The sequence below is a fragment of the Rhodamnia argentea genome, chromosome 1, assembly GCF_020921035.1.
Source record: "Rhodamnia argentea isolate NSW1041297 chromosome 1, ASM2092103v1, whole genome shotgun sequence".
Classification (NCBI taxonomy): domain Eukaryota; kingdom Viridiplantae; phylum Streptophyta; class Magnoliopsida; order Myrtales; family Myrtaceae; genus Rhodamnia; species Rhodamnia argentea.
The window spans coordinates 27,941,966-27,968,463 of record NC_063150.1 but is presented as its reverse complement, the minus strand read 5'-3'; the positions used below and the strand labels follow the sequence as shown (position 1 = coordinate 27,968,463).

The 26,498-nt window shown below is 41.8% G+C and overlaps 5 protein-coding genes across 13 annotated transcripts; 1 reads left to right on the top strand and 4 right to left on the bottom strand.

The window, feature by feature from the left end:
* Nucleotides 1-231: 231 nt before the first annotated feature.
* On the bottom strand, nucleotides 232-11,059 carry LOC115751741 (phospholipase D zeta 1). Of its 6 annotated transcripts, none has more exons than XM_030689708.2 (20): nucleotides 10,539-11,056; nucleotides 9,717-9,818; nucleotides 9,460-9,575; nucleotides 9,225-9,366; nucleotides 8,564-8,734; nucleotides 7,905-8,078; nucleotides 6,953-7,195; nucleotides 6,697-6,813; nucleotides 5,512-5,651; nucleotides 5,264-5,413; nucleotides 4,772-4,928; nucleotides 4,161-4,682; nucleotides 3,289-3,399; nucleotides 2,718-2,864; nucleotides 2,429-2,626; nucleotides 2,146-2,247; nucleotides 1,501-1,632; nucleotides 1,269-1,334; nucleotides 920-981; nucleotides 232-772 (listed from the first exon to the last, which is right to left on the bottom strand). In XM_030689708.2, the coding sequence occupies exons 1-20, from the start codon at nucleotides 10,767-10,769 to the stop codon at nucleotides 523-525; spliced, it is 3,333 nt and encodes a 1,110-aa protein (XP_030545568.1). In that variant the 5' UTR covers nucleotides 10,770-11,056; the 3' UTR covers nucleotides 232-522. The 6 variants fall into 6 exon arrangements, with proteins under 6 accessions (XP_030545568.1, XP_048135350.1, XP_030545570.1 ...); XM_048279393.1 differs by having other exon boundaries at nucleotides 8,564-8,745; nucleotides 9,225-9,383; nucleotides 9,460-9,616; nucleotides 10,539-10,568; XM_030689710.2 differs by having other exon boundaries at nucleotides 9,225-9,383; nucleotides 9,460-9,616; nucleotides 10,539-10,568.
* A 1,562-nt stretch (nucleotides 11,060-12,621) lies between these two features.
* LOC115751759 (ATP-dependent RNA helicase A-like) lies at nucleotides 12,622-13,185 on the top strand. Its single transcript, XM_030689743.2, has one exon. It carries the CDS (start codon nucleotides 12,622-12,624, stop codon nucleotides 13,183-13,185), a length of 564 nt encoding a protein of 187 aa, XP_030545603.2.
* A 4,421-nt stretch (nucleotides 13,186-17,606) lies between these two features.
* Nucleotides 17,607-18,937, bottom strand: LOC115751758 (ethylene-responsive transcription factor RAP2-3). 3 transcript variants are annotated; one of them, XM_030689740.2, is made up of 2 exons: nucleotides 18,662-18,937; nucleotides 17,607-18,323 (listed from the first exon to the last, which is right to left on the bottom strand). In XM_030689740.2, the coding sequence occupies exons 1-2, from the start codon at nucleotides 18,849-18,851 to the stop codon at nucleotides 17,755-17,757; spliced, it is 759 nt and encodes a 252-aa protein (XP_030545600.2). In that variant the 5' UTR covers nucleotides 18,852-18,937; the 3' UTR covers nucleotides 17,607-17,754. The 3 variants fall into 3 exon arrangements, with proteins under 3 accessions (XP_030545600.2, XP_048137163.1, XP_048137166.1); XM_048281206.1 differs by having other exon boundaries at nucleotides 17,607-18,308; nucleotides 18,662-18,936; XM_048281209.1 differs by having other exon boundaries at nucleotides 17,607-18,293; nucleotides 18,662-18,932.
* A 4,242-nt stretch (nucleotides 18,938-23,179) lies between these two features.
* On the bottom strand, nucleotides 23,180-24,788 carry LOC115751736 (exopolygalacturonase-like). Of its 2 annotated transcripts, none has more exons than XM_030689704.1 (4): nucleotides 24,445-24,788; nucleotides 24,070-24,359; nucleotides 23,655-23,883; nucleotides 23,180-23,529 (listed from the first exon to the last, which is right to left on the bottom strand). In XM_030689704.1, the coding sequence occupies exons 2-4, from the start codon at nucleotides 24,327-24,329 to the stop codon at nucleotides 23,308-23,310; spliced, it is 711 nt and encodes a 236-aa protein (XP_030545564.1). In that variant the 5' UTR covers nucleotides 24,330-24,359; nucleotides 24,445-24,788; the 3' UTR covers nucleotides 23,180-23,307. The 2 variants fall into 2 exon arrangements, with proteins under 2 accessions (XP_030545564.1, XP_030545563.1); XM_030689703.1 differs by having other exon boundaries at nucleotides 24,449-24,788.
* LOC125314794 (exopolygalacturonase clone GBGA483-like) lies at nucleotides 24,407-25,328 on the bottom strand. Its single transcript, XM_048277968.1, has 2 exons — nucleotides 24,933-25,328; nucleotides 24,407-24,772 (listed from the first exon to the last, which is right to left on the bottom strand). Exons 1-2 carry the CDS (start codon nucleotides 25,326-25,328, stop codon nucleotides 24,407-24,409), a joined length of 762 nt encoding a protein of 253 aa, XP_048133925.1.
* Between the last annotated feature and the right edge of the window lie 1,170 nt (nucleotides 25,329-26,498).

Below are 26,498 nucleotides of genomic sequence, written 5' to 3'. Positions count from 1 at the left end.
GCTCGCATGAGGTTCCCACCCCAACTTCTAAAAGCCATGCTTCTTTCTTTATAGAACGCAAAAGAAAAAGAACACAAGAAGGATAAATTATATTCGGGCTTTTCTTTTTCTCCTCATGTAAAATCGACCATAAACAATGCCGTCGGTCCTCATCTTCACCGATCGAACTTCTTGCGAGCATGCGGAGATGGGGCCGGAGGAGTTCATGAGGGTAAAGAGCATCAGCTTCCGTTTTGACTCAAAACAAGAAGCATTTAACGAAATGAAGCTTCATAATGAGATGAAGCAAAAGTTCAAATGACAAAGGATAACATTATTCCTAAAGTCGTACTTTTATATCCATGACGAAATTACAACTTCGCTCCTACCCCAAAATGACCCCACCGAAATGCTAGAAAAAAAAAATGGAGTCAGAATCGTTTTTCCGGAGAGTGTAATAATATATGCATGTAATGATACAGATGCGGCTGTCCGTGCTTCTTTCGTGGTCGTAACCCTTTTAAGCTCCCCCAAAAACGATGCTCAGTGGAAAACTTGAGGAGATGCGTAATATTCGCTCTCGTTAAATACCGGTCTTAAATCTTCTCTGCACATGAAATCTAAGGGAAAAGAAACAAGATGACCCCTCACTGACTCCAATCTCAGCATGGGATCGGTCCTATTCATATCGCCATTGTGGAAGGACTCTAATTTCTCAGGGGCAATACCTAAATCAATAGTAGTGTGCCCAATTTTCTCCTTCCAGTGGGCCGAGTTTTCTCTGATGGCAACTCTGCATGGCAATCATCACAAAACACAGTCAACTCACAAGAAAGATGAGAGATGCAAAAGGAAGATCTGATTACATATGCATTGTCATAAGCAACCCAAAGGAAGAAAAGAGATGCAGAAAACAGACCACACCAGATGTGTGCTGTACCTGGAATGTATAAGATCATTAGGTATGCAAGAGAAGACGTCTTGATAAATTGCGGTATTTGTCTGCCAAATGTACAAACAAATGATCAGTAAATGCTGGCAATTCCCAATCGAACGACTATAGTACACATTGGACCAAATTACACAAACCCCCAAACCCACACCCACACACAATCTCTCATGCATGCACGCACGCTCACACTGGCTCCCATCAGATTTCTTCGCATGAGGGACCTGGTTCTACCAAATGCAATGGAAACAACTAAAAGTGGGTTCACCCATTTTCAAAAGCCAAAAATACTCCTTAGGTACACTGAAAATCTTTGAAACCAGGGTGAGAAGCCTCTTACCTTAGCAGTTGCCATCCATATATCTTTGTAAGTAGAATCAACCACTGGATCAATTATTTGATTCACCTGAGTAAAATAGAAACAAGCTGAGTAAAACTCATAGCCTGTGATTAAATAAAAACTTAATGAATCTCTACTTTTATCCACACATATACAGCACCCAGACGCTAATGTGTATACAACCCTCAAGCTCAATCCAAAATTCCAAAAACAGAAGATCATTTTCACTGACCTCTCCAGCATGAAGACCAAGGTGTTCAGACCACAGAGAAAGACGAAGACTCTGAGAAAATTTTCCAGCCTTCCAAGGAATGCCTCCCATAGTTGAATCAACTAATTCCTTGTCTTCGATAAGCACGGCAATCTATGTTAAAAGCAGGAATAAAGAAGGATGAGATGAAGAAAAAACGTCAAGAAGATGCAGAAATACCAGGAGGACAGTGACGCTAGACCATGTATTACTGAAGCAGAGCCACAGAACCTGGTGTATCAAATCTTTCACGGTTTCACCATTTGATATGGTGATAAATCCACTTTCATATATACAGTGGTAACGTATATAGCTTTCTTCTCCTTTTTAAGGACAGAAAAGAGATAATCATTTTATCTCAGGATGAAGAAAAGAAGGAACGGCAAACCAAAGGAATGAAGATAACGTGGAAATGAAAATAATAGATCTAAACCAATCAATTGAAAGCTGACACACCACTCTACCAGTTTAAGAACGCTGCAGAAGGGAAAGCTAGTAAGAAGATCAGCTATCTCATTCTCATGCTTATAGGTGTTGATTACTTTAAAAAAGTCCGAAAGACTTCAATCATCTCTAAGGTACCAATAAGCAATTGCATGACTCTGAAGCTCCAGTAGTAGCTAGTACCTCAGAATCTCTGGAACCAAGCAAACTTCTATCATTTATATTCGCTGATCCTATAAGCGACATGCAGTCGTCTATTATCAGGACTTTGCTATGCACGTACACCTGCAATACAGGATCACAAATACTCAGAACAGCATGGTAAATGTGCTTCCCTGGGTTCCATGCAAGACCCGATAAATATCAGAAATGGAATCACATAGAAAAAAGCAACATGAGGCATAAGGATAGTGAATGTTAAAGTAAATATCTATAGGGTTAATTTGCTTTAGTCATGGTACCCTACCTGGCTAGATGCAATGGGGCCTCCATCAAAGAGCTTCCCACTAGCTCTGAGACCGTAGAAAGAGATGAAATCGTTAGCTTTAGAACCAAGTAGATCATAAAGATTGTGCAATATTGAACTGTTTCCTCTGCAAATAGTTCGATATTGCCAGTGCATTATGGCTCTAACAGACGCCGCGCCACCATCATCAATCCCACCCTGTTGAATGCCAACGTTTAGTTTAAAATAAAAAAAAAACTGCTGTCGGTTATGAACTCGAAGTTCAATCTCAAGGAATAGAGAAATAAACCTGGAAACCGGGTAGGAGAGGTATAACAATGATAACTCTGAAAGATCTCTTATCATTATGAGCTTTCAAAATTCGGCGGTATAGCGATTCCAAAACACGATTTCGGATAATTTCATCACCTGAAAGACCTGATATAAAAAATTGATTCTGGCAATTTTGTTGCCCGAGAATTGGACAAGGTCAGGAGTGAACAATCAGTATAATTAGAATGAAACCCAACATAAAGATAAAACTCTAGGTACAATAAGATATAAAGGCACAGTTTGACCAAATAATCAAAATTAGCATTCACCAATGTATGGGAATTAAGATGCATAGCCAACTGCATAAACATCCTTTAAATGCAAAAGAAGATAGAAATATGGCTTGTATCAAGAGAATGAACTACAATGTTCTGAAGATTTATGTTTTATTTGATACAGGATATCCACCGCAACATACTTTCCCCCAGTTGAGTATGTCCTACAAAATTCTTTGTCCAATAATGTGTTATCGCCAACGAAAACTACTCGCTTCACAAACTTTGCCTTGAAAACTGGAGAATTTCAGGAAATGGAGCTTGCCTTTATACCTCAATATAAATAAAGTGTTCTGCTTTCTCAATAAGAGAACAATAGGCGTTGTGTATACTTTCCTCAGTCTGGCTTGTTCCAGCGGACCACTGGCTGACACTCCTAATTACCTGGAAATCATGACAATGAATTATGTAAAGGAAATCACCATAATATAATAAATAATCACATAGATTACAAGCCCTTGTAACATTTCATGTAATGATGGCTAAAACAAGGATAATGACGTGCTGACATTGTTCAAAATAAAACAGAGTTTGGGCATATGACAATCTACCAGGTACTAGAGCAGAACACATATGAAACAAGAATAAGATGTTGTATCTTAAGTGTGGCATCACATGACCGACTAAGTTCCTTCTGTTGCCACAGTTTACAGACTTCCTTCGCAGAAATATCGGGATGTAGTTTGATGTAGGCTAGCAGCCAAAGATTCATAAATACTAAAGCACGAAGGGCAGTTTCAAGTATCACTACCATATTTGTGTAAAAAAAAAAAGTACCACTACCATATTCTAATAATTATTTTGATAAGGCAAAGTACATTAGTTTTCAAATGACCTTATCAACAATCACCATCATAATCCCCTAATCATATGTCGCCTGTGAGGAAACATTTAGTTCAAGATCAGTATTTCTAATATCTGATAATTGTGAGAAACTTTGACGCATCAGTATACAACATATTTCTAGAAATCATCCTTCAAAAGTCCAGAATTTGCAGAGAAGACTAAATTTCCAACTAGAATCAGAATATCGGAGATTTAATATTCAAAATGCTGAAATGAACATATCACTTAAAAGAGTAACACATAGAACAATTAAATTTTGAGTAACACAGGAAACACTGCAGTCAGGAGACATGACCCACCTGACAACGACATGGAGTGCAAGGACCAACTTGCCCAGTTTCATCTGCAGGTGCCATTTGATCACCCCGCTCCTGTGTTTCCCACCATTCTGGATTCAATGGCAACCCAACTGGCGGACAGGGTTTTTTATGAAAATCCAGGTCAAGGTCATCAACAAAACCCTTCATTGGCGTATCAACCACATCTTCATATTTGGATTTACGTAAATAAAAGTGATGATTCCTGCCTAGTCTGCTTGGCTGATCAATGAGACAAATATTATGATCAAGATCGCTGGATTTTGGACTCCCTTCTGGAGGAGCATCGACACTATCAAGCTCTTGAGGAAGAAGCAGTGGAATATCTTGTGAAGATGATCTAGAGGAAAAAGAGTCTTGTCTTTTGAGGCTTTTATTATGACCATCTTCAACGTTCTTGTTCTCAACCTCCAACTCCTTCCTTCTACCCATGTAGTGTGGAATCACCATATGATGTTGAGGCATAAGCAGAGGAATTGCATCCTCATACGGGGCTTTATTTCTCTGAAGATTAAATATTATGCACAGTAAGTCACGGGTTCATGACTTCTAAGAAGATGTACCAATTCTGAGAAAACAAAACCCAAATGGACCTTTGCATAGTTCCACCGTTGAACGAAGTGTCTAGCTACATCCCTGCAGGGTGGTCCCAATAGAGCACAATGGACGTCATGCCAAGGCATGCGAGGATATTTTTCACGGTCCAATTCATCTTTCACTGTGTCTTCCCACGAATTTGGCTCAGATTCCCTGATAGATCACATTTTAAAGTGCAATGCTCATCAATTGGCAGGTCAAGGAAAAGACCAAGCAATAGTCCTCCATGTATCTAAACAAGTAATTGGATAGGTACAGTTTCATATCACCGCTAACAGAACGAAGTATTTCCGAAAAGCCTTTTCAATTATTGATCCAGCAATAATCCCTTACACCTCCAAGTAATATAAATGACTGCTAACATCAACTTATTTCAAGGGACGATAGAACTAGACATGGTATAACAATTAGGTAAGTAGCATATGGAGCATCTGAAATCTCCACCGCAAATTGTAGAATAGGATCGCTGACATGCAGATGAAGCTTACCTTGGGTTGTAATAATCCTTTCCAGGCCAGATCAAAGGGGGAAAGTCACCGACCTTGTGTTCAGAGGTGTCGTAACGACCGAAACACAAATCTAGTCCACCTATGAAACAAATCTGGTAATCCACGATGACGATCTTTTCGTGGTGGGACCTGAATCCAGCCAGATGCTAATATCAGAAATTGCCAGCCCCCGAGAACAATGTCTAGAAAGCCTTACAAACCTATCAATCGTTCCTAAAGTCGCATACCATAGGTAGACACCACTAGAAAAGTGATCAGGATATCGAAGTACCCTCACATTCTCATGAATGCTAAGAAGCTTTCTTTTGCTGTACACGCTGTTGATTTTCAAAGCAAGGGCCACCTCTTTGTACAAAAGAATGTAAATCTGCGATCACAAAATAAAAAACAAACAAAGACAGCCTCCAAATATTAGAAAAAAGAGTGATGAACAATGGGTTTTTCACTAGATGTGCATTTAGGAAAAATAAAGGAAAAGGAGGAGAATAGTGCAAAAGGTGCAAGGACTTCACTATCTTCATCAGAGTTGTCAAAATCGCGAGTTGACTCGTCACTGAAAACGTTTAGATCAATAAAAATCCTGCTTCTCCCCAAGGGACTTGCTCAAGCAACATCTCAAAAATAATGATCGCTCCTTATCAGCAACATTGCTTTGGAGCGACTCCAACAACATAATCACATCTGACCCATACATGTCTTTTTGTATCCTGAATTTTAAATGATAGAAGCAAATTTCTGGATTTATTCTCCTAGAAATTTAATCTAGATCAGTGGTTATTTAGCTTTATCAGTATACTCATTTTTCAAAAAATTTATTCAGAAGTTTAATTCTAAATTATATTTAAAGTTTTAACTTTTTCTTTGACCAAATAACTTTGAACAATTAGTAATTCCTTTTGGTAAGCATTTAATTTAGGTATTGTTTGTGTATTATAGACAATGATCTCCAGTTATTTCAAAGAACCACCTTTAATCTTTTGGATTGAACAAATATTAGTTAATGTATAACAAAGATTTAATCTGAAGTTCTAATCGATAATGCTAGTAACTGCTTAATTTAGTAGTTTTGAGCTTTCAGATCCAATATGCATTAGACTCGCAAAATCTTGTAGCTACTTTACAAAGTTTGTAAAATCTTACAATTCCACAATTCGAGCTTAGGATTCAAATTTATGGTAACCTCACCGACCCTAGGCGAAAAAGAAAGTTCGACTACGTTCATAGTCATACGTTAATATTTGGTTCTAGAACCAATTTAGTAATGTTAATTGAGCTAAAACTGATCATCTACTTGTGTATTTATCTATTATAGTAAATCTCAATTTCTAGAAAACTGCATCTTCTCAACAGTATCACTAGAAAAGGAAAAGCAGACATAATGACCCCAATCTGTCGTCAACAGTAAATTTTACCTGCACTCCTTGCTTAGCTTTTGCTTCCAATAAAGCATCAAGCCTTGAAGAAACATTTGTATGAAAAGGACGCCTTAAATATAGTTCTGGGCACACCCACCATCCACAGATAAAAATCTGCAGTAACCATTGGCCAGTTATGACATGCATTATGTGACCCTTTTCACTTCATTTATGTGATCTAAGTGATCATTTATGATTCAAGAATTGCACTACATTCTGACAAAACTAAGAGTCAGGGTTGGGAGACGCAAACCTCCGATTTCGCATTTTCAATAGAGGAAGCAATGGCTGCAAATGCTGCCTGGCCGTCAATGAACCACTGAGCCCGGCTACCGTCATCATTCAAACCCCTTGGAGGAGCAAAAGAGCCAAAACGATGAGGATGGCACCAACCTTCCGGAGGCCTAAGACCAGCGTCATTGATAGCTGCCACCCAATCTTTGACTTTAGCATTGCTCTTGACTCTTAATCTGATGTTCCGGGTACCGCAAGTCACCTTCCACATTACGCGATGTTAGTTCGCTATTAAACTGTTTCCTATTTATTCCATTTAGTGCAACATGTCATTCGGATTTTAGCCATGATAAAATGAAAACGTATTATGATGTCCCGATCATTCGAGACATATATCCTTCACCCATATCATCCTGCATCTGATGGGGAGTCAAAGTAAGTGTTCCCCATCCTTTCTAACAATCACCAAATATTGTTTATTAAGGTTTTATCACATAAACAACTATCTACGATGTTTCTCAACCACTCAATAGCCACAAACAACATGACGTAGTAAACTTCTACCAATTCCTTTCAGTCAGATTTTTCTGTCAATGAGCCAAATAATCTTTGGATATTTTATCAATAAAATGAGTAAATCTCCTATGTGAATAATACATAGTTAAGTTACAAACCTATACAAATAAAGTAGTTCAAAGTACCACTAATGCCTGGGAGTCAGCAGAACAGTAGTTGCTATCACTTTTCTCATGCAACACTCTTAGCCTAGATTCCAATTTTCCGCATATACAGGCTCAGGTCCCAGAGCGGAGCCACTCTGTGGCAATTGTAGAGAAGATGAAGTACATTTAAACTCCTCCATGATGATACCGACATCAAAAGTACTAGAATGTACCAAGTCAATAAGTTTTCTACACCCACACCCCAACACACACATTGAGGGAACTGTTGCATGCTGCGAGCGTTCTTACCCTGAACGCATGGCGGAGTGGATTACTTTCCTTCACTTCTTTAGCCAACGACACTCTACCTTCTCCATTTCCATCTGATGCTGGTAACACGTCAAAAACAATTATATCCAAAGGTTTTGTATCAAAGGGATCCCCCAGCAAGGCTAAAAATCCAGGTTTTAGCACTGCCCACACCTGCAATGTACAGTGTGCTTAAGAGTTTGTCGCGAGGATAATATATCCGAAAGTGCACCATAGAAATAAACTGGATAAAATTTCTATTCCAGTCAGAAAGTTTGAATGCCAAAAGGTGTATCGATTTATACAGAGAAAAAGGAGAAAGACAAAAAGAGGAGGAATGGTTGACGACGTATCATGACGAAAACAAAAGGAAAAATGATTATGATAAATATAGGACTCTTTAAAACTGATTCAGTGCCAAGATCTAGTAGCAAAAATCATCAATCTGTTCGTGTGGAGCGGTATGGCATCCAGTATTTAATGAGCAAATAATACTTCATTTTGCAAAGAAGGGAAAAAAAGGTTAATGCACATGTACAAATACATGCTGCAATTGGAATGAGAAAGAAAGGTTCTCAAAGAGAGAGGCTACATGAACGCCTATTGCCACAACTAATATGACTAGTATGAACCTCAACTGCATGGATGCATGATATTACCTTTTGCCAGTTATTCTTACAGCAATTGAACCAACCACATGCACAGCATCTTCTGGAATCATCACTTTTAGAAATCTTTGGCAGGTGCTTCACCATTACATACTCCTCCTTCAGTTTGGGCCCATACTCTGGGCAGAAAGATAACTTGGAAACCTCCAAAAACTTGCATACCTATGGTGTAGCTCACCAAGCATGAAAGAGCTGATGTTAGGACAACTGGGACAATATTAGTACTGCTACCATCTCCCAATATTCAAGTGCAAAGAAACCACGACCATTTGCTTCTCTCAGAAACATATGAGAACTACAGAGTTTTTTGGATGACAAAACAATTGATTGAGAAACATGTTTTACTTGAAGTGGTTACCAAGGAGGACCTTTGACAATTATTTCCACAAATAGTGATGTCGAAATGGCAATTGCTTTCAGTGGTCGTACCAAGGTGCCCACATGCAGTGCCATAACACTGTTTAACACTAAAAGCTGGACTTCATAAAAGATACAGCTCTCACAGACAAAGATATGACCATATCAGCTAGCTACAACTAGACACAACACTTCTAACAATCTAGCCAAAAAAATAAAACTTTCAGAGACCAATGCACATCCAAAATAAGGAAAAATAACTACCATATAGTTAAGCATAATTACCATGGTATACCTCTCGAGAATTGACAATATCCATGTTTCCAAGGAAGTGATTCAAGTACTCTTGCATTGCAATCTTGGCACGGTCCGATATAGATTGCTGCCTTCCCAAAGCAGGTCGAATGACAGGAAGAGCAGCTCTTGAGGGAACATCTCTGAACAAAAAACCCACCTGTAAGAATTATTAAAATTATGGATGCTTCGAATCATAACCATCCAATTAATGCGCCATATAGTGCTGGGATTACCTATTTTTAAAACTTTCATCGTGATGAAAAGGATCCGCCTCATCATCAACTTCATCTTCATCTTGCACAGCTGGTGTATGATCTCCAAATCCTAGATTTTGAAGCCATTCTTTAACCTTAATATTCCAATAAGAAGTACATCAAAAGCCCGCATCTTCTGAAACATTAGCATTAAACAACTAAGGTAATAGAGCATAAAAAGAGAATTGAACAGCTGTAAACTTAATTAATTTAGAATATCACAATCCAAGACACACCTGCTCCTGCTTCTCATGAATTTCCTCGATGAAGGCACGTTTCTTCAATGCAAAGTGCAAAATGAAGACTTGGGATGCTTTCTTCAATAAACGCCATTTGAACTAGAGGATTCACGACAAAGAGAGAGAAACTCACCAACCAAGCTTTTAAAGCAGAGAGTGAGACAATAACATGCACAATCTTATAAAACTTAGAAAATCACGATGGCGATGAGGTACAACATTAAACTTTTATCCGCAAATACAGAAAAAATGAATCTTAAAGAAAGATACCAGCTTGTAATACGATAAATTCTGATCAAGGATGTACATTTGCAGACTGACATTTGAGTACATTTGCAGACTGACGTTTGAGCAAAAGACTCAAAGAGCAGGAATTTCAGCTACTTGACTTACCACTTTCAGATTGTGGTAATCAAATAATACAGAATTTACACTTATTAAAGCACCAAAACGACAGAAAATTGTGGCGCGTCATATTGACTCATCTCAAGCTAAACATAATTGCAGCATCAATCAACAGAGTAAAACATCACTGGGTATCACGTCCACTGGTGTAAAGAGACGCTTATCAGTTAGAGCAAAGCAAACAACGCAATTGCTCAAATGCTCATCCATGTCCAACGATTCATCAACATCTCAAAAGTATCACTGCAGCAAAGTAAACTGAACTAGCCTCCCAAGCAAAAAGCCGAAATACTTCTAACAATTCGAGACGCAAGTCAAACGTAAAGCTCAAACGAGTGATCGCGGCAAAGAGCAAAAAAGGTACAATCTCAAGCCCGCATCGCGCGCGCCAGCGAGCAAGCATAGAACCTCTACCTGCTTGTACCGAAACTCAATCGTATAAGACAAGAGCACCGGGCTGATATCGCCGGCGTCGGGCCTCGAGACGGACACGATCGTCGCCATCGGCAACTCGTCGAAGATCCGAGTCAGCTCCGCGGAGCCCTGACGGAACGAATGGATGGACGACGCCGTCGCCTGAGAAGGCTCCGACTCCATCTGGAAGTACCGGTGCCCACCGGTCCCCATCAACTGCTCCGACGCCATTGGAGCTCAAGAAAGAATCTCCTCGCGATCGATCGATTGGCCAACTTGGGAAGTTCCAGTTCCGAACGGATTTGGATTGGGACTCGAGTCCACGAGCGAGAGAGAGACCTCTCGGGCGATGAAGAATCTCCGAGACGATCGCGAAGAACAATGCGGTTTCGATTTGGCTTTCTGGATCGCTAGAGAGAGAGAGAGAGAGAGAGAGAGAGAGAGAGGGAGAGTTTTGAGTTGATTTCGCTGTACACAACTGCTCCACGGAAACTGAAAACAGCGACGACACGAAAATCTGGAAATTTCTCTCATTTTTCATTTTCTCATGGACTTGTCCGGACTTCTAGAATCGGAGGATGTCTTCCTCGTTAATCAAAAGATTAAACTAAAGTAATTACGTGATTAATTGGTATATATATATATTTTTTGGCATACCGGATTTGACTAATCGATGAGCTACTAATGTGAAAAAGTTGGTGGAACCACATGATGATCTGATTTATTATACGGAAAATGTGGGCGCAGTTATTACTTTTCGTGCGGTACATCGCAATCGAGCGATGATACTAATGGGATACTAATATTTATCATGTGCGAGAAAAATAAATTAATGTGGTCACACCAAAGTGAGAACAAAGTCCGGTCAAAGACAGAAGTGACCGATGAACAAGATAATCAACAAAGAGAAGGAATCAATTGCACATAGTGCGAAAGTCTTTGACGGAAAGTCTCGGCCTAAATTGAGAAATTGATTGGCAAAATCGTCGAGAGGAAAACGATCCTGGATTTTGATTGAGTGTTGAGATAGTAAAATTAATAAAGAAGAATTGGCTGTTGGTTGATTTTATTTTATTTTTAAGTGAAAAGGCACACTCATGCGCATCCACATTTAAGATTGACAATGCTTGGAGATAATATTCCGTAAAGCTACGTTAAGTTGTTTGGATTTTTAGTTAAGATACAACTATTTTTGTTATATTCTATTAATTGTTTGGTAAATCGTAGTAATAAAATCAAATACTTTCATATTCTATTATTACACCACTCAAACATGTAGGTCGCTTGAAAATGGTCCAATATATACTGACACATTTAATCGCTTTAACTCATTTTCATGCAATACAAATTTAACCACTCATACTCGGTCCAATCCATATTAATAAAGCACTTTCATATTTAATTCAATTTTAAAAAACTTATTTGTGATAAATTTCTATGTCTTTATTTTTTCTTTTTCTTTTTTTAGGAAATCTCCTAATTGTCTTCTTCCTCCGCCACGGCATTTGGCGACAGGCCGCCGATGACCGGCAGCTGATTTGCGGCGTCGCGCGACATGCCAACAACTAACTAGCGATGGGGAAATTACCTATGACGACAGGGGACAGGCCGATCGTCGAAGACGTTCCACATCTCGTGATCGGCCAACGACGGGCAATTTAGGGATAGCATGTTTCTTGGTCAATTGATGATGTATTTCAATAACAAAACGTGTTTTCCAAAGTGTGTCGTGTTTGAATAAAGTAGATAGGTGGGATCTGGTCTGTTTCAACGCTGACCTCTCTCGGATCAAGCTTGGATCCGATAAGCCCCAACCCGACAAAATGGGTCATAGAACAAACGAGATCTTATATCCATAAATAAGTGGGCCTCCTTATAACTCTTAAGCCCAAGCCCAAGCCCAAGCCCAAGCCCAAGCCCTACAGTTGGTTTCTTTCCGTTCTTCATGGTTTTCTTTCCAGCACGCTTTGGCTCGGGTTTTCCCGTCAATTTCCGCAATTTTCCCGGGAAAATCGTCCCCCTCGAACCCCAACTTCCCCTGCCGATTCTCTCCATCGTTTGCTTTCTCCTCAATCTCCCCACCATGGACGTCGCTCTGTCGATCGACACGCTCGTCTCGGGCCTAGGGCTCGCGAAGCTCTCGCTCGCTCGATCCCATCACCATATTGCTGTCTCCGATTCGCCCGGCGACCAATCGGCACCTTCCGCCTCGGTCCTTCAAATCTCCTCCGCCGTCGTGAGATCTCAGGCCTGCAGAACCCTGCCTCGCCGTCTCGTCCGGAGAAAGCGGCGATCGAAGCGGAGATCATTGTCTGGAGATTGCCCCGATGAAGGGGGCGATGTCGGAGACTCTGGATTTTACGGCAGCGACCCGTTTGGTGGGGGTTTTGGTCCCAGCGGCGGAAGCGGCGGCGGAGACAGCAGTGGATGGAACTTCGGGGGACCTAATTGGGAGGATGATTCGTCTTCGCGGTTTGGTTCTGGTTCAGGTTTCGCACTTGACTTTGTGTATGAAGTCATATGTTGGATTGCGCTGTCGAATTGTGTGCATTTCGCATTCAAGAAAATGCTGAGGAGTTTAGTAGTGGATGGAATTGGTGATGCCGCGAGGGAGAAGGTTCCGATCAGATTGACGACAATGTGTTAACTTGGTAATGCTACATTCGTCAAGGTTCAATCAGTGGATGATATTGGGTTGTCTGTGCCGTCAGGACAATGTGAATATCAGATTTCATGATTTAGTGTACATAACGTGTTTATGGCTATAAGCTTATATACAATGAACTGGTCAGAAAGAAAGAATGTAAATGTTTCGGTGGAACGTTCTGTATTGGTGAATTGATTGATCAAGGGTTTCATGTGTTCCTTTCAAGAAATTCCTTCATGCAACTGCGATTTTTTTATCTAGTCTCTTCATATTTCCCTCTGGTTTTTTAAACATGTGCACTCTTCGAAAATTTTATTTCGTATGGTGTCTCAAAAGTGATGTCTTTTTTAATGCTTTGGACCTTGAGGAGCTGTTGCGATCAGCTGTCGATCCCTCAATAGCAAGCCGTTTCCATAGACTCCCTGACCGCTGTAAACTAGATCGATCTTCCTTTCAGGGTCTCCTTATGTATTACATTATTTTGCTTGCTCTTTTAAATAGAAGGTAAAGCGCATGGGGAAGAACAGATCTCTCCCACAAAAAGTGACAAGAGCATGGAATCTCCTAGCTGTTGGTTAAGTCCGAAGTTGTTGAGATCAATTTGGAGAGGATTGAGGATATAATGGATGAGACTGTATTGAACTTTGTAAAAAGCGTCCATGTCAAAGCTGATTGTTTTGTTCAAGAAAAGCTTAGGGGATCTGAATACTGCAATTGGAAATTTATTTCTTGTCAACCATGAACAAAATGACTTCCTCGTTATTTTCCATAGGATAGCTAACTTTTGGAGACTGAGGTGCCCTAACTTGAAGCAAGATTGGTCTTCATCCCTAAACATGAGATTTGTAACAATTCATTTGGGTCTCGGTATGTTAGTTCTCTTCAATCACGGGTTGGCTTGGCCTACAGTAGGGTTCCTTTTTTCCCACCCTTTTCCCTTGGGGAAGTATTACAAGTGGATTACATTATAGTTCTTTTATGGTAATGATGATGCTTGAATTCATTTCTAATTATGTAAGTGCTATCAAGATTGTGTCTTCATATTTCATTAGCAAATATGACTTTTATACTTGCACCAGAGCCACCTTGTAAAGAGGGAGGAAGGATGAGTAAATGACAAGAACAGGATGCTAGGATATGAACATTTTTAACCATATATTCAATACAGGGAATGATTGTTGAGCTTCTGGTCATGCCCTTTTCGGTGGAATGTGCAGTGTGATTCTCTTTTTTATCTCCATTCTGAAGAGTGTGTCTGTGTTCTTTGTATCTCTCTCTCTCTCTCTTTCTATGTTTTGAGTGCTTCTATAAAACGAGCAGAAGCATTCAATGTCTCTGAATGCTGAGTCAATTTACCCTTTTGGTCATTTAGCTTAGAGAGGATTCATTGTGAAAGTTATGGGCTTCTTCTTTTCAACCACTTTCCCTGTATTATTGTTGGATCATTATTTGCATCCCAATTGATATTGCACTTTTGACGGCATTTCTTCAGTAACAGAGATATATTCCGTTGCTTAAACAATAGAAAATTTATGAGGAGGGAACTTATTCTTCTGCAGCTCCGCTGCCAATAGTGTGTTGAGTCTCAAAGGCTTTCTTTTTCTTGGTCACTAGATAGAGTGCAAGTTTTATCATTGTTGCTGAAGCATAAAAAGTTAGCAGTGGCTTTGGCATTGATCATTAGTTTTTTTAATTTACCTTTGTTGAGCCCATCACAGATTACACGAGAAAGTTATCCTGAAAAGACTGTTTGACCACCCTCTAATGAGAGTGGTCGCCTTTTGTTTTTGGCAAGGATTGTTAGTTTTCCAATTAACCTTTGTTGGCATAGTCTCTGTCAGTCATTTTTTGTGATTTACATAGTCCATATGTATTTTTTATCAGTGCCAATTACTTGATAAACTTTCAAACAGGATCTATGTTCCTCCTGTAGATTGTTATTTATCTGAGGTGGTTTTTCGGTACTTTGCTCTGTTAAGAGCTGCAGTAAAGGCCTTGAATAAGTCGGAGAGGAGGCGAAGGATTCTAATAAGCACTTGTCTTTTCTTAAAGGCTGCATAATCATTTTAAAACACCAACTTGTTGGTCATGTATCATGAAAAGAAATTGGATGTTGCTCACAAAAGGGAAATTCTCCGAGTGGTATGGTCCCTATGGATGCAACTAATTTCTGAGCAAGTTTTCATTTCCAAGTTGAAAGCATGGTGATTCTGTCTTAAAGAGAATGTGAACTGACTCAGCTGACATGAACCCAATTGTTTTCTTTTCGTTTTCTAATATTCTCCATGCTACAGCATTTGCACTGCGGGAACATGGTGACGAGTGAAGATTGCACCAGAGTGACCCAGAGAATGTCGAAGAGAAAAGAGAAATCTGCACCAGTTGCAATGCTGCAGTATAAAACTCAAACTTTGTTCCTTTGATTGATGTCCTCAATCAAAGACCCCACTTGGATTTTGAGTGACGCATCCTTTGGTTCGGTTCATGCATCTTCCTTGACGGGCAACAGCGCTTCCATTTCAACGAAGTCATATCATTGCTCCACCAACCAGGTATGCCAATTTGACTCTTGCACACCTGCTTTTGAATCCTTGGCTTAATTGTTTGCGTGAGGATATTTTCTCAACGCATGTGGTCGACACGTGTCGCGGATACTCAGGCCCGGGATTTCCTAATAAAACATCTCTCTTTTTTCTTTTCCCCCTTGGGAGAAGCCAATACAAATAGGATTACTCGAGGATGACATCCGAATCGAGGTTTAGTCAAGCCATAATCAACCAAAATCTAGAGAACGTCCATGAGAAAGATCTGTATGTGGGCATTGCTTGTAATTACCGGTTGACGCACGCCATTATTAGAATTTTGAATGAATGGAGACAGGAACGATTAGGCAAAATGCACTGAATAGCTGTAGCAGATGAAAGTGACTCCGCAAGAAAATTATTAGCCGGTCCAGGTGCACACTATCCCAGTTGATCCGACTTGCCCGATCATGTCGGCTCCACACCCGGAATCCGCGTGATCCAATGGCTTGGATCAACCAGGCTCAGATGAACCGAGATCATTCAAGTATTCCTCGACTCACGTGGGTTTCCAAATTCAAATATCTCTCTCTCTCGAATTAATTTTGCCTATAGTTAGGCTGCAATAGACTCGATGAACATCATTTTCCAAATCCCTCTTTGGTCACGGACCATGGTCTCAACCCCACGTATCTAATTTCAGTTCGAACTGTGACTGTTTAATGTTCAGCGAAGTGGATTTTGTTGAATTTTTGCCAAGAAGTGTTGGGTCACTTGTCGGATTGGTGCTACTAGTTTTGGCTTGATGTTAAGCATTATTGATCTTCTGGTCTATGTTAGGGTACTTTAGGTTAAAGCGTGGTCCTTGGACTGATAGATTACTTCACCCGACTTTTTGATCAAATACTACACCTAACGACACCGGGGTTCGGTCGATATGTGACAACGAAGCATTGTTCACATACTCCTGTTACAAATACGAGTTTACGAATTATATAGATGATTTATCTTACCACCACCGTCTGCCATGGCCGTTTGCCACCACTATCGAGCGGCCACTACCATCGGCTTCATCACCCAACACCGGCGCTAATACCGCCCTATTGCCCCTTCCGTTGCCACAACCAAACTTATGGAATCGCTTTCTCCATTCTCATAAACCGCTCCTCGATCATGTCCTAATGCGGGTTAGCAACCTGCATAGGTTTATTAACACGAGAAAATTCTTCGTGATGTTGCCTCCAAAACCCTTTCCTCGTGCAGAATCCTACAACGTCGTTTGCGAGGATCTTCCCACGGGAAGCAGCTGCAGCATCGTCAGATCTTCATGTTCCTTAAAGTTGGGGAAGACACTCGAGTTCAATCTTCTCTTAAAAGAAGACGAGATTGAATTGTTGACTAGTTATCGTTTTCAACTTCGAGTGCTCAAGTAATTTTCACCATCTATGAATTAATTTGCTTGTTATGATATAGTACTATTGTCTGGATTATCGCAATACCACCAATTTCCAAAAGATTCCTAATTGTCAAATATGATTTGTTTAATGCGGAAAGGTACGTGCACTTGTCTGAACCTCGTTCGTTCTATTCAAGCCTTTTTCCTAGACCTTCTTCACTTTCCACGTCTGATCGCAAAGGCACCAATCTGCAAGTCTCCCTTTTGAAAGTTACAGAGAAAATAGAATGGTCCTATCTCATTATATTAGCATTAAATAATCACCCCCCACATAGACAATTACTGAGTATTATAACACCAAAAGCATATACTAATGCTGCTTCATAATTAATGATGAAACGCGGGCACATACATGCACCGACATCGTGAAAATCGGACCAGATTTTCAAGATCTAATGCGAAGAGAGAGAAGGGCGATGACAACGGCAGAAAGATGCGTGCGATAATAAGTACGACGCAATACTAGGTGCCGTGTTCGCAACACTCTGAAACACGGCGATTCTTACATGTCTGGAACATGCCATAATTAACCATCACAAGCTAGAACACAAAGATTAAAGCACCATCATCAGTGATCAACCCAGTTATTATCTAATAAACAAGCTGGTTATCAAAACGGTGCTGGTGATGAGTGACGAGGTCTTCGAGCATCCAGAGATCAGCCGAAGACGGCTCGGCGCCTGCGCCCAGCTTGAGCGGCTCCTCAGTTGGCTCCAACCCCAGGAAAGATTCCAAGCTGGCGATCTGCTCCTTCAGCTCACATCCTGCAGCTCCGGCCTCATCCTTCGGCTCGGCCCATCGGGCCGGCTCGTCGGGAGCCACGCACCTCTTCTTAGCCGGCGGCTGGGCCGGAGCCTCGGGCCTGTGGGGGGCAGAGAAGTTGAGCTTGGCCTTGTCGCCACGGATGTGCTTGGCGGCTTCATCGTAGGCTCGAGCCGCCTCCTCGGCGGTGTTGAAGGTGCCGAGCCAGACGCGGACGCCCCTGTGGGGGTCTCTGATCTCGGCGGCCCACTTGCCCCAGGGCCTCTGCCGGATCCCTCTGAAAACGTTCTTGCGAGCCCTCTGGCTCTTGCTCTTCCTCTTCTGGGTTTCCGACACGTGTCCATGACCCGCCTCCTCACTCTTCATCTCTTCGCTCATCGTCACTGGCACTTGTACGAGCACAACATAGGGAAAAAAAGAAGAAGAAGAGGAACTTCGATAACTAAACAACAATCCTACTTTTTGGCCATTAAGTAAACAATAAGTTTAGATTAACATTGATCTACAGATGGTAGGTACTAGATAATAACACGATTTAAATGAAGACTTAAGACAGTAGTCATCTTAGACAATTAGCCAGAATTGATCTAGCAAGGCTAGTCTACCGTACGAATCACAAGTACTAGTTCATCAAGTCGAGGATTATTATTTGGACAACAAAAGGTCCACAACAATTTGAAGATCACGCAAGAGAAAAAAGAGAGAAAGAAATGGTGAATGACTAAACGAGACATACCTTGGTTGAGCTGGTTTGGGACGAGAGAGAAAGGGCTGGGATGGCCATGGGCAACCGGACCGCCGAAGCCGAGGAGGTCAGAGATGGGGTCGAGCTCGGACCAGAGGTCGTGAGCGGTCAGCTTACGGTTGGGACGGCAGCGGTCGAGCTGCTCCTCGACGAAGTCGGAAATGATCGCGCCTCCACACATCACGCACAAAGAGAGAGAACGTTCATCAGAGAGGAGTGTTAACGAAGGAATTAGAGTGGAATAGAGAGAGATTTATAAACGCAACTTGAGGGTGAGGGAGGGAGGGAGGCATAGGGGGACGGTTACAATACGACCAATCTCTGATTAGAAAAAAAAACAGGACAAAAGAGAGGGGGCCCCACTTTTTCCCTCCCCGGTTTTGCTTTTTGTCTGTTTGTATGCGGATCAAACCGTGACAAGCGAATCCAGGGACGGTACGTTATTGACCAGTCATGATGCCATTGATCTCTCTCAGTTTTGCCTCCCCCTCTTCCTCTAAAGCAATCACGTTACATTACAACGTACCTGAAAATTTTATTGGACGTTCAATCATCGTCTAAAACCTTTTCTTTTTTTGTACTCTCGATTTTAATGAAGTCATGTGTGCGTCCGATACGACAAGTTTAGGGACGGAACGAGGAGGCAAAGCAAACGTTGTTATCGGCTAGGGCAATGCCAGGTTTACTAATAGTTGTTATTTAGAGTGATCGCTTTCGGGGTAGATCGGCTCCCACCTTAAAATCGAGAACCACCCACAAAGGGTTGAATTTTACAAATTAGAAATCGGGAGCCACTCACTAGATCATGGACTCACTCGAGAACCAGACCACCAATTGGGTCCTTTTTCGGGGAGGGTCTATGGAACCGATCATGCCTTCCAAGACTTGCCAATCCCCACCGCAAGTGCCTTAAACCTGGAAATATGCATGTTTTAAAAACCTAGAAATATACATTAAACCTGGTTGGAAATATGCATTAAACCCGGCAATATGCATGCGTCCCAAAACCCGCAAGATTAGCAAGATATAAGCAAATTTGGAAATATGATTGACGTCTATTTTCAAAAATTATTTGGAGTGTGGTTCATACTCTCCATAAATAAGAAGACACGACAGCCTTGGTCCTTGGCTAGTGAGCGAGGGTCCAAGGAGCCACCTCGGCAAGGGTCTCGGGGCGGCGCACTGTGGAACGCCAAATGACATATATAGTTTAAGCTAATATTTTATTAGAAGTTTGGACTTGTGATGACTCTTTCTAGTTATGCCGTAGAGCTGGGAGATTTTAATTATAATGGATTCCTCTCTGTGGATATAGCCCTAGTTTAAGGGTGAATCGGGATAAATTTTATGTTTAGATTTCTTTTTCCGGTCTTTACTCTCAATTTTTTTGTGTGTGCGCGCCTAATCCTAATAAAAATATGAAAATGGTCACCTTCATCACAGCTTCAAGGTACTAGTGATTGATAGAGGGCCCGAGGCCAGAGGTGAGAGGTGACCGAGAGCGATAGAGTTGAGACATGAGAGGAATCATGAAAGAGAAAAGAGCGAGATAAGGTGTTTGTGAGCATCTCTCACTGAATGAGATTGCCAAATTTGGGTTTTTGACATAAAAATAAAACACAATATATATATAGTAATATGGAGAAGATAAAATTGTTTCAAGCACCGACAAAACCAGAAGACCCCTTGTACACACACACACACACACACACACACACACACACACACACACACACACACACACACATATATATATATATATATATATATATATCGGTCATGTTCGGGTGGGTAGTTCCACACCTGAAATCGAGAACCATATAAGTACTCATTAGTTCCAATAACCAGACCGGTCCCATGAAAATAGCTCACGGTATGATTCTAGGTGGTTCCTGATTTTTTTGTGCACCTCTAATTATTATCATGATTTTTGTTTTTTGCATGTCTCGTAAGTGTAAATGGCTCAAGCAAGTGGTGAGATCTGAGCTTGAACGAGTGACTCCAGTTCATGAATTGGGAATTCCCCGTAATCCCAACTGGTTGGTGTCCATCCAGGGATTTTTATCACGCCCAATTTGATGAAAACTTTAACCAAGGAGCTTTCTCAGCAGGACTTGCACGAACCACGTTGTGTGGGCCACAAGTTGCCATAAGTTACAAAACACGTCTTGACCCATGATCTTTTTCCATTGAACTGCACGAAGAGACAACTTCCTCGGACAAAATAATGGGTACCACATTGACGTCACTTGATATTTACAATAGTCCCTTCAGAGCGGGACACGCGTGTCGCCGGGCCTGCCTGTCACCCCTTTCTCTCTCTCTCTCTCTCTGTTATTTTTTTTCCTCGTCTTCTCCGTTGCTTTTTCGCATTGAACATCCATAGCCCCACGCCCGAAGATCCTATGGCCATGGCTTCCACGAGCCTGAGCTCAAGTGACGCCATGGCGGCAAGATGTCAAAGCGTCGTGTCCGCGAGTGTCTCAATCTAGCAGCCATGGTTGCAGGTTCAAAGCTCGGGCCACCGTGGCCCCGAGCTCGAAGCTCAAGTGGCCAAGGCTACCCTTATCTCTTCGTTTGAGGTCGAGCTCTATGGCCAAAGCGGCCACGAGCCATGGCGGATGCAAGAGGAAGAAGAAAAGCAAGTGCTAATAGTAGAGAGAGGAAAAAGATACGTAGAGAGAGAGAGAGGAGAGCAATGACAGGTGGGCGAACGCGATATATGTCTTATTCTGAATGGACTATTGTAAACATTATGCGACACGATATTTTCTCACTTCCTCGCCATTAATCTTAGCACCTTGGCAGACCATTGATCACTCCTCATATATTATTGACAAGGACACTAATATTTGTCTCCGGATTCGGTTTAGAGCCCACCCGGATTGCCCAATCCGCACATCTTTTCGAACATCATCTCAAAGAATCAAATTAATAAAATAAATATCTAATTTCTGTGTATTATTTGGTAAGATTAGAAATTTTAAATGATTAATCATCACCATCATACGTAACGTCCTAATCCTAAATAATAATAAAAAATCTATATCGAAGCTTAAGTCGAGTGAATTTCATATGGGGGTCGAGTTACGTCTTCTTATTTCATCGAAAGTTTACTTTTAGTTTTAGTTTTATATACAAGAAGGAATAGATAATTAACTAAAGTCAATGAAATTTTGCAACATATTGGAGTTTGCCTATGCCTTCTAGTGCTGAAAATTAGGGCTAGGGAGCAAATCAAATCACCCATTTTCTGATACTTAGCATTAAAGACCAAATGAAGTAGAAACAATTGACAACTTCATTTTGTTTTCTATTTTCCAATTTTAATGCGTGGACTTAAAGAAGATTTTTAAAGATCCACGCATTCTATATTCTCCAAATGTATATATCATTATAATCGATGAATACTTAATTATCCGTACGAAACATATGTCATTAAACTAAGTGTCACCGATGTAAATTATAACACAATTTTTATTCTCTGAATGTGTATATGTATAAGATGTCAAATTTCAATGTTGCCTTCTCAAATTTTAAAAGGAGAAAAAATAGAGAGAAAATTAGGTAATGTTGAGATTATTATTTTATTTATTTTAAGTTTGTGACGCTTTCCAGACATCAGGAAAGGAAAACCTTACGCAATCAATCCTACGCTTGTGACATGTGATTGACAAAAAGGGATTCGAGATTCCAAACACGACATTATCTTTCTATTCGAAATTTGTCGAACGGAACTTTAGAAACTTTACAATGTCTCTGGGATGATATCTATATTTTGTCGCCGCGGACCTCTTTCCCCCAACTGCTTGAGACCCTTGTAGCCCCACAAACAATTCCCGAAACTCTCCCACCCGCCCGCCCGACCGCCCGTCCCTCGGATATCAGCGGTGGGCGAAATGCCGAGCCTGTAGTCCTTCCAGAGCTTCCTGCATCTTCCTCCACCCCAACTCCGGCGAGGGTGCAATTAGGGTTGGCGAGGAGTGAATCCGGGACGGACCTCGCGTGAAGCAGTTGGAAGGATCGCGGCTGTGGCCGACGTGCAAATGAAGGATCGCGGCTGGATACATGTTGGACTTGTAATTGAGGTGGTACACAACGTCGAGGGCGACCGTGAAATCCGTGGCGGACCCGAAGTTGCGAATTCAAATCAAGATGACGTTCATAAGCACGCTACATTTCTTGTTTTCGAATGGGTATACTTTTAAGGATAATCGCACTTTAATTATGCCCGAAAATCTGAGCTAATATTAGAGCATAAGGTCTTGAGTTAGCTTAAATTTTCAGGACACTTAGACAGTTATTCAACAATTGTAGATAAAAAGCATGCGAGATTATAATATATGCAAAAACTTCCATGGTAAAAACTAGCAGAGGACCACTCAATTCATGGACAAGAACATAGATTGGACTTCATAATCTTAAGGAAAAGACAACAATCCTATGTCAAAAACCCGAAACAAAGTTGGAAAAAACTCCAGCATCCAAGATTTATGTCCTTCCAATTCTTGTAACCACATGACTGAGTCCTAATTGCAGCAACAGTTAGCCAAAGGATGCATCACCAACTCTAGGAAAGGCTCAGTCTTAGCTCTCGTCCGCGGAGTAGCGAAAAAAATTGGTCCTCTTTTTCTCCGTTAGAAACTCGAATTGATAATGTCCAAACCATGGATTAGACCCTTCAAGCTCACGCGGCCCGCCCGTGGATCTTCCTGCTCCATCCAGTTCAGATGAACCCCGACAAGCAGTACGTTTTCACATGGCACGCTGGGGCTGCACAGCATGGTCACTGCCTCCTTGCTGTTGTACGTGCCGGTAATGTTCTTGAACAGCATGTTATTGAGCTTCACTAGTGAGGCCTGAACCAACAAGAGGAAACTTTTCAGATCGATTAATTAGGGACTTGGTATCAAGATTAAGGTATATGTATTGGGAAATGAAGAGCGCGTTCTTGAATGAATTGCTCAGCATCATGCTTGGGTACCTTCTGGATATCGCATTGCTTTGATGGACAGTACTCTTGATCTATGATGATGGGGTTCGTGACGTTGGTCATGACGATGTTCTCGAATATCATGTCGGAAGCCTCACTCGGCGGAGCCCCAGGCCATGTCTTCACTCGGACGCCATTCTGCGTCCCGTTGATTGTGCAGTTACTCACTCTGATCAGCTCCACTTTCTCCTCATTCTTGCCTTTGCCTAGGCTCCCGACACTGCCACGACGGAGACAAGAGTTCACATTGCAATTGGCATCAAGCACAAACTCGACTTCGAACTTGATATTGGCATGTCAAGCTGGCATTTGATTTCAGGATTATAATACTAGAATCCTGCTCGCACGGGGGCACAGTCAATGCTGCGTGATCGACCGTACATTGATCGGAAGGGCAACTGCCTACCTGATTCCATGTCCTGGACCGCAATGTACGTAGGAAACTGATATATTGGTGTTGCCGGGTCCGATCGAGACGCAGTCATCCCCAACGCCAATAGTCGAAGAAGTAATGGAAATGTTTGCCGAGTGACTAACGTGGATTCCATCAGTGTTCGGGCTGTCTCCCGGTGCCATCATGCTGACGTTGTGCACTCTGATGTTACTGGACCTGTAGACGCTCATGTGGAAGCTCTTGCCGTTAAGCAGATTGATGTGGTAGATCATCGCGTGCGAGACGTTGCTCAATCGCAGTGACTGCATAAGATGAAGCACGAAGAGATTGTTATGGCATCAATTGGAGGTTAATTGCCGAACCTTCGGATGCGAATTGAAGTTGAACCTACAGTTATCAGCTTGTTGCATCTGCTTTTCTTCTGGCAACTTGGGTCGCTCCAGGCTTCTGATCCTCGGCCATCGAACAAAGCCCTTCCGGTCTCGCCCGTGAGGACTAGTCCGCGCAAGTCTCGGAAAACGATCCAATTGTTGGATGGGAACTGACTGGGGGACTTCGGCGCCTTCAGAATCCCTCTGACCTCCACTTTCGGGGAGTAGGGATTGCGGCAAGGTCCGGTGAACGAAACTGGACCGACCAAGAATGTGTTGTCGGGTACATAGACGGTTGAATTTCCGGGGTGTGCGCATGCGTCCTCCCAGGCGGACAAGAATGCCTGTGCAAGTATTGCTTAGAGTAAAAAAAATGTTGTCTCTGTTCTTGATTGCTATCTAATTCCAATTGGCTAAAACAGGACATGTACTCAATTTTAGGACATATATAACAGTTAACGATTGTGATATCTCAAATAAGTGTCTTAAAATTCGAGAAAGCACCATGCTGCTATCCGTCTTTCCGTCGGCCACCGCTCCGTAATCCACGACATTGAAAACTCCCACCAGCGACACTGGAGTCAATGAAGGGTCTCCACCCATTGGAGCCGGAGCAGTCCCGATTGGTTCATCCTCCAGTGGTGAAGGCACGGGCGATGCTGGAGTCATCGGAGGGTCTCCACCCATTTGAGCTGGAGCAGTTGGGAATGGACCGTCCGCCAGAGGTGAAGGCAGTGGCGATTTTGGAGGGTCTCCGCCCGTTTGAACCGGAGCAGACGTGAATGGATCATCGGTCGGAGGTGAAGGCGCGGGTTCGTAGGCATCGGCCGGGGCTGTAAAACGTGTGGCGATCACTAGACAAATTCCGAGTATGGGAACTATTCTCAATGGGAGCTCCATGTTGAAAACTCTTTTCTTAAATCACTCCTCTGAGTTAAGCTCATGCAAGTTTTGTACTGATGTTGAGAAGTCCTTTCTAAAGCAATTTGCACTAAATTCAGCAATAAATGTCTCGGTGGAGTTTCCCCTCTGGTCATTGTAACTGCTCTGCCATTAAAAACTTTCAACACATTCGAAACTTGTTCTCGTGATAAATTCTACTTCATTGCTGTTAAATGACCTTTTTATTGACACATGTATCTCTGTTCTTGCAGTTCCAAGCCTAGTGGAAATATCCCAAACTGTTCGCAGACGACATTGATTTGGGTCACATCAGATGCAAGATAATAAAAACGAAACTTCTGTTTAGCCTTTAACCCATGAGTTCTCTCAGCTGTTTAAGTCCAACTCTCCAGGAGGTGTCACATTCCATTGGAAGCGCGACGTTTCGCTCTCGAGGTATTTCCTCGAGGCCAGATTTCGGAAAGACGTTCCCGGCTATCTGATATCCCAAACTTCAGCTGGTTTTTTGAGAATGTGGGTCGGTGTTCAGGCTGATATTCGAGGGGGCAGATAGGAAAGATAGAGCCAAAATTTGCTGTTCGTTTACAAACGGCTCGGATTGATTTTATTTAGAGGGAATAGAAAAGATTCGGATAAATGAACATACTTGTCGACTCAGATTCCAAGCTAAGCCCTTGTTGAATAATAATACGTCGATCATAATCGATCTTCTGCTTGTTTTATTTTATTAACGTGGGTCTCCAAATTTATCGTTTATCGGTGGAAATTTTTCTGTGTTTTCAGATTCTTTTCTTCACGGCCTTCCAGTCTTATGATTCTGTGCAGATCCCTGACAATTCATGCTTGCTGCTTGTGGTAATTGAATGGGCGGCGCATGCTCCACGACATATCTGGGAAGTCAGAGCACATACATTTCCGCTTACAATGACAGTGCCATTTGATCCTAGAAAATAGTTAGTCCTAGACAAGAGAAAGAGTGCAATTGCTCTAACAAGTCAAAGAATGGTCCAATCTGTGTAGTTATATTGCAAGTGTCTGCCGGATTTACAACCGAATCATGGGCCAGTGGACCATCCATCCTTGGCGAGTCTATGGAACCGCAGTGTCCGATGGCCTCGTTGTTGTAGGACCGTCTTTGGAACCGAACATCGGCAAGTTCTCTAAGTT